Raw genomic sequence first — 6,000 nt, 5'->3', positions numbered from 1 at the left:
TTCCGATATGAAGGCGTTTTTAACTTCTGCCAGAACTGTGGGAAAATAGGTCACCGTCGCCCAAACTGTAAAACTCGACCTGAAGATGGCCTCACAAAAATCAAAGTTAGAGTAAGAGGAGCCTGCGGGAGAGACCGTGACTTCATGGAAGAAAGCTCTAACTCATCTCTGTACACAAAGAGAATTATGGGCCTGGAAGATGTTGAAAAGTACAGAACTTCCTCGATAGATCTTCGAATTTATCCGGCACCGGCGCCGGGTGGATCTTCATCCAACTCAAGTGGGGGAGATAGCTCTGATAATGAACCGCATCAAGGAAATGAACCATCTCAACCTCCTCGTCATACCTCATCTAATGCTAGTGCTACCACCCCAACAGCAGTACGGGGAATCCGACCCATCCCAAGAAGTCCACCAAAGAGGAAACGTGTTCATGGGCAGGAAGAATCTGGCCATAATCCACAGCGGCGAAGACTTCATTCCATGCCAAATTTGACTACCGATCAAACTATCCGATCCCGGAGAGGATTGCCGTCGATGGCTAGATTGCATATCCCACCGCTACAGTTCGAAACGGCAACTCAAGGGCCTTTACTTGTGGGCCTCGGCCAAAAGGAGGATGACAGTGCAGTTACTGAAGTTCATCTTCAGTCAAAGAGTCAAGGTTCGAAGAGTCACACTTCTGGTCAAAACTTCTGCTGCGAAACGGGAGGTTGTGTTTCAAAGGTCAGTAAGCAATTAGTTCTGTTAAAAAAGCCTAGAGCTAACCTAGTTAGCCTTTTCAGGAAGAGTTATTTATGTGATCTAATCTCTTCTTCCTCGGTCCCTGTCTTGGAGACAACTCAATTTGGGGGGGATAAGGAATTTATGTTGGACCTGTTTGAACTCCCGGTTTATATGCTTTGTATTAATATGGTTCAACCAACTCCCACTTCCATTTATGGTAACACCCCAACCATATTTCAGCTGAACCTCCAGTCAAAGATGATTCGAAATTTCCATAAATACCCAATTTCTTTGACTTGTCCCAATCCAAAATCAAATCTCAGAAATATTATTCCATTCCTTCCAACTCAATACCAACTCTTAGTTTCTCAACCACCCACAAAAATGGAAAGTCCTTTAAGTTTGTCTTCTTCTTCTTCAGAAAACGCAACTGTTCTACTTTCGGAAAAAGACAGAATGATGGTCCCCCTCAATCCCCTTGCTGACCCGTTCTTGCCCATCAACCAAGTAACTGCTCCCTGTTTAAATCTCCAATTCGGGTCCATCCCCTTGACCATCTTTCAACCCACACAATTCAATGGTCCTACTGTCATCTCGAACATTTGCTACTCCACCACAACGGGCCAGGAAGGTCGAACTTCTAGCCCTAACCTTGGGATTGTCACCCAACCCACTCAAACCAGTGAAATTGAACCCTACCACTCCTCTTCAAACCTCCCACCAATCATCACCTCAAATAATGACGAAAACCCTAGCTCTCCCCTGATTGACTCTCCGGTCTTGGTTAACTCATTTGCGACTGCTCCCTCGTCCATTAAATCCCAAGAGTTAAATTCTATGATGGAACTGGGCATGTTAGCACTTGACTCAGAATCGAACTCAGACTCTAATGAGTCTTTCTACTCAGAAATCGAACCAGATTACTATGAGCATGAGGTTAAGAAAATGATTTACAAGAAGAGGGCTGGAATGCGCCTCGACGCCAATGGCCCCCGTAGAAAAAAGTGGAGAGAAGGAGTGCTTAGGGACCTCCAAGGTCGTGAAGAGGGAGAACCTAGCCTCAAAAGAATCGTTGCTGGCTCAGAGGAGAATCCAAGCCCAAACTCTTTCAACTACCCCTCTGCAGTGGTTCTAAAGAAAGTGAAGTCTCAGAAGGAGTATGCAGGTAAAGGAAAGCTTAAATTTGGACTATCAAAGGATGATGACATTTGGGAAAGTTTCTTCGATGCGGAGGAGGAGGTGGCGAAAGGGAAGGCAGTCAGCATCAATATTTTGAAACCAAAAGGCGCGGCAGGCCTCAATCTGCCTTGGTTTGTTAAATGAAATGTATTAGTTGGAATTGCAGGGAAGCAAAAAATTCTCTATCCCAAATTTTTCCTTTCCTTTCTAATATTACGGCAAAATGTAACGTAGATGTTGTTTTTATTTCGGAATCCAAATCTTCAGTAGCTAGTTTAGAACCCAAGTTCTCTAAGATGGGTTTCATAGGTTTTTCGGGTTGGGATGCTGATGAAAATTGTGGAGGCCTTTTCCTAGCTTGGTCTAGTCGGGTAGATATTAGTATCATTTTCGTAGATGCAAATGTTATCTTCTGTAATGTCACTTCGATTAGTAATATTAGCTACTATATCATGTTTGTTTATGGCTGCCCGTACATCAATGGTCGAGCACAAGTTTGGTCGACGATCCAAAACCTACTCTTAAACAACAAAGGGAACACCCTCCTCATGGGGGACATTAACCAAGTTGATCACCTCTCCCAAAAGCTTGGAGGGAGGCAAAGCATAAGGGGAATGGCAGATTTTATAGAATGGAGAATAGAATGTGGGCTATCTGAACTGCCTTTCCAGGGAGTTCGGTACACTTGGACGAATAATAGAGAAGGGGAGGGTACCATTTTTGAAAGATTAGACAGAGCTTATGGTTGCCCTAATTGGAGATTACAATTTCCCGATGCCTGCGTCACTAACCTCCCAATCTTCCTTTCGGATCATGGCCCAATCATGATTGATATGGCGCCAGTTAAAGACCGAAAAAACACACCATATAAGTTGGAGGCATGGTGCCTGTTCAAAGAGGACATTAATGAATTGATAAACTCTTCATGGGGTATGGTGTATCAAGGTTCTAGTTTGTTTTCTATCCAAAGAAGACTAGAGCTAATTGTCAACAAGGCAAGGAAATGGTGCCTTAACTACCGCCAACAGACGGGGATCACTTGGAACAACTTCGAAGACGAACTCACTTCTCTCCAAACTAATATTTATGATTCAGCAAGTGCAAGAGAAGCAGTCATCAAGAGTAAGTCTATCAAGGATAAAGCGGAACAACAATGGTGGTATTGGAAGCAAAGAGCAAAGTCCAAGTGGGATGCGTATGGCGATCAATCGTCATCTTTCTTTTACAAGAGTGTTAAGTGCCGTAGTGGAAGAAATACAATCAAAGCAATCCAGAATGAGGAAGGAAGCTGGGTAACTGATGGACGTGATATAAAGCATGAATTCCACTCTTTTTTCTCTAATTTATTCGCAGGTACCTCTGAAGACCTTACAGACCATACGGATTTGCAAGATGTTTGGCTTGAAGGGCTTCCTAGCCTATCTGGTGCCCACATTCAGTTGCTCAATAAGCCATTCTTAAAGGAGGAGATAAAGGTTGCAGCTTTCAGTTCTAAGCCGCTTAAGTCCCCAGGGCCCGATGGTGTACCGCCCATTTTCTTCCAAAAATATTGGGAGATAGTGGGCAATGATATCTGCAAGGGGGTCAATGCGTTCTTCAATGGTGGCCGCATGCTAAGGGAAACAAATAACACTTTCATTGCCCTAATTCCAAAAGAGCCTCGACCTCAGGGTGTTGGTCAATATAGGCCGATAAGCCTGTGTAACTCTCTATACAAAATCATCTCCAAGTGCATGGTCAACAGAATCAAAACAATATTACCAGACTTGGTGGGAGAAACTCAAAACGCTTTTGTCCCGGGAAGAATGTTAGCCGATAATTGTTTCATTGCTCATGAGTTGGTTAATAGTGTTAAAAGTCGAAAAAAGGGTGGAAGGTTCGAAGGCATCCTAAAGGTTGATCTTAGTAAAGCATATGATAGGGTTAGTTGGAGGTTCCTCATGAAGATTATCGCAAAGATGGGTTTCCCGGATCAATGGGCTACATGGATTTATCAATGTATTTCTACGGTGACATATTCGGTTTTGGTAAACGGGGAACCAACAAAGAAAATCGTGTCAGGAAAAGGGCTCCGCCAGGGTGACCCTCTTTCCCCTTACCTGTTTATCCTGCTCATGGAAACTCTTTCGCAAGGCATAAAAAGATTAGAAGTGGAGGGGGAACTCCAAGGTATAAAAGTGGCGCGTAATGCTCCGGCAGTGAGCCATTTATTTTTTGCGGACGACGCCCTCTTTTGCTTCAAAGAAACCCCGAATTCTTGCAAGGCCGTAAGAAAATGCATTGACGAGTTCTGCATGGTGTCGGGGGAGATGATTAATTTTGATAAATCATCAATTCTTTTCAGCCCTAATACTCCCCCTAGATTTAAGAGGTTGCTGAGAAGACCTTTAGGCGTGCAAGTTTCGGCAGAAATGGGCTCCTACTTAGGGTGTCCAATGGACGTTAATGGACGGTCTTCGCACAGATTCATGGGCATACTAGAAAAGATAAATTGCAAAATCTCTTCCTGGAAGTTTTCCCACCTTTCCGCCCCAGGTAAGCTTATTCTAATTAATGGTGTTATGTTGGCGATGGCTTCTCATATACTGGCTATATATATGTGCCCTTCACATATTTTAAAGAAGATCACTTCAGCCCTCACTAAGTTCTGGTGGGCCTCTTCTGCTTCTAAAAAGCCCGTTTATTGGCGGCGGAAGGAGGTCCTTTATGCGCATAAATGGGAAGGAGGGCTAGGGATGAAGGATGTGGGGAAATTGAATCAAGCGCTTCTTGCTCGCCAGGGATTGAGAATGCATACTAAGCCCCACTTGTTGGTTAGTCGTGTTTTTAATGGCAAGTACGGTACCGACCCCATTCAACTAGGTGCAGATAATAAAACACCTTACAACTGCTCGTGGGGGGCTAGAAGCCTTGTAAGAGCTGCTCACTCTATGCGGAAGGGTCTGAAGGTACAAATCGGGAATGGGAAGCGCACTAGTATCGACCAACACATTTGGGTGACAGATCATGTGATACACAAGAGACAGCTTGTTGCAGATTGGCTTCAAACGGATGCAAAGGTTTCAAACTTAATGACTTCAGATAGGAGATGGAACGCGGGCATTGTTTGGAGATCTTTCTCGGCCACGGATGCTGAAGCTATCCTAGCCATCCACATCCCTTCTGTGGATACGGAGGATAAATTCTGTTGGTCGAAAACTAAGAGCGGAGTGTACTCATTCAAGTCTGGCTACTGGTTCCTTATGAATGACTCTCAAATTGGTCCCTTACGCCACACAAATTTTTGGAGGGCTTTGTGGCATAGCAAGTTATTACCAATATGGAAACACTTCCTATGGAAAATAATGCAAAATATCCTGCCAACAATGGAGAACCTTCAGAAGAGAGGGATAATCACCTCGAAGCTTTGTCCTCTTTGCAACAATTACCAAGAAACTCAAGACCATTTGCTGAGGTCTTGCGATATATCACAAAGAATTTGGAGAAGTAGCCCTTTAGGCATTGTTGCGTGCAACTCGACTAACATCACAATCCAACAATGGATCACGAATTTTTTCATGTTATTTGTTCGACAGGATGGAGATGATTCAAGGAGGTTGATTACATTTACAACAACATTGTGGTCTATATGGCTACATAGAAATGAGATATTGTTCAGAGGCATGAGTGCTAATGTGGAAGGAGTTCTTCATGGTGCACAGTCACATGTCCAGAGATGGGAGAAAGCAATGCAGATGCAGCAAGACTCGAAGATGGCCCAAGCTGCAAATTTTGGTTCACACCATATACAACCACCTGCTATTTTTAGGAAAGGACGTTGCATGACAGGGGACTTCATCTCCATAGTTGTGGATGCCTCGTGGAAGACTAGAAAAAGGGGATCGAATAATCAATGGAGTGCTGCGATTGGCTGGGAGGAGGAGACGGATTGTGTTCCGCGAGTCAAGGGGGCTTAAAGGATTTTTGCTCATGACCCGTTACAAGCAGAGTGCTATGCTATATTGGAAGGTCTTCAACAAGCAAAAGGCACTGCAAATAATATCATCATCAAAACTGACTGTAGAGAAGCGATTCAAGCCATCCAAAACTCGTCAA

General features: G+C 43.9%; 1 protein-coding gene across 1 annotated transcript; it reads left to right on the top strand.

Moving 5' to 3' along the window:
- The first annotated feature begins 2,201 nt into the window (after nt 1-2,201).
- On the top strand, nt 2,202-5,861 carry LOC110797725 (uncharacterized). Its single transcript, XM_022002839.1, has one exon. The coding sequence runs from the start codon at nt 2,202-2,204 to the stop codon at nt 5,859-5,861; it is 3,660 nt and encodes a 1,219-aa protein (XP_021858531.1).
- The last annotated feature ends 139 nt before the right edge of the window (nt 5,862-6,000 follow it).

Source organism: Spinacia oleracea, chromosome 2, assembly GCF_020520425.1.
Source record: "Spinacia oleracea cultivar Varoflay chromosome 2, BTI_SOV_V1, whole genome shotgun sequence".
Lineage (NCBI taxonomy): Eukaryota > Viridiplantae > Streptophyta > Magnoliopsida > Caryophyllales > Amaranthaceae > Spinacia > Spinacia oleracea.
This window is presented reverse-complemented; position numbering and strand designations above follow the sequence as displayed.

Bases quoted from the DNA above. Each gene is read 5' to 3' on its own strand.
- LOC110797725 (XM_022002839.1), top strand. From the start codon at position 2,202: ATGGGTTTCATAGGTTTTTCGGGTTGGGATGCTGATGAAAATTGTGGA.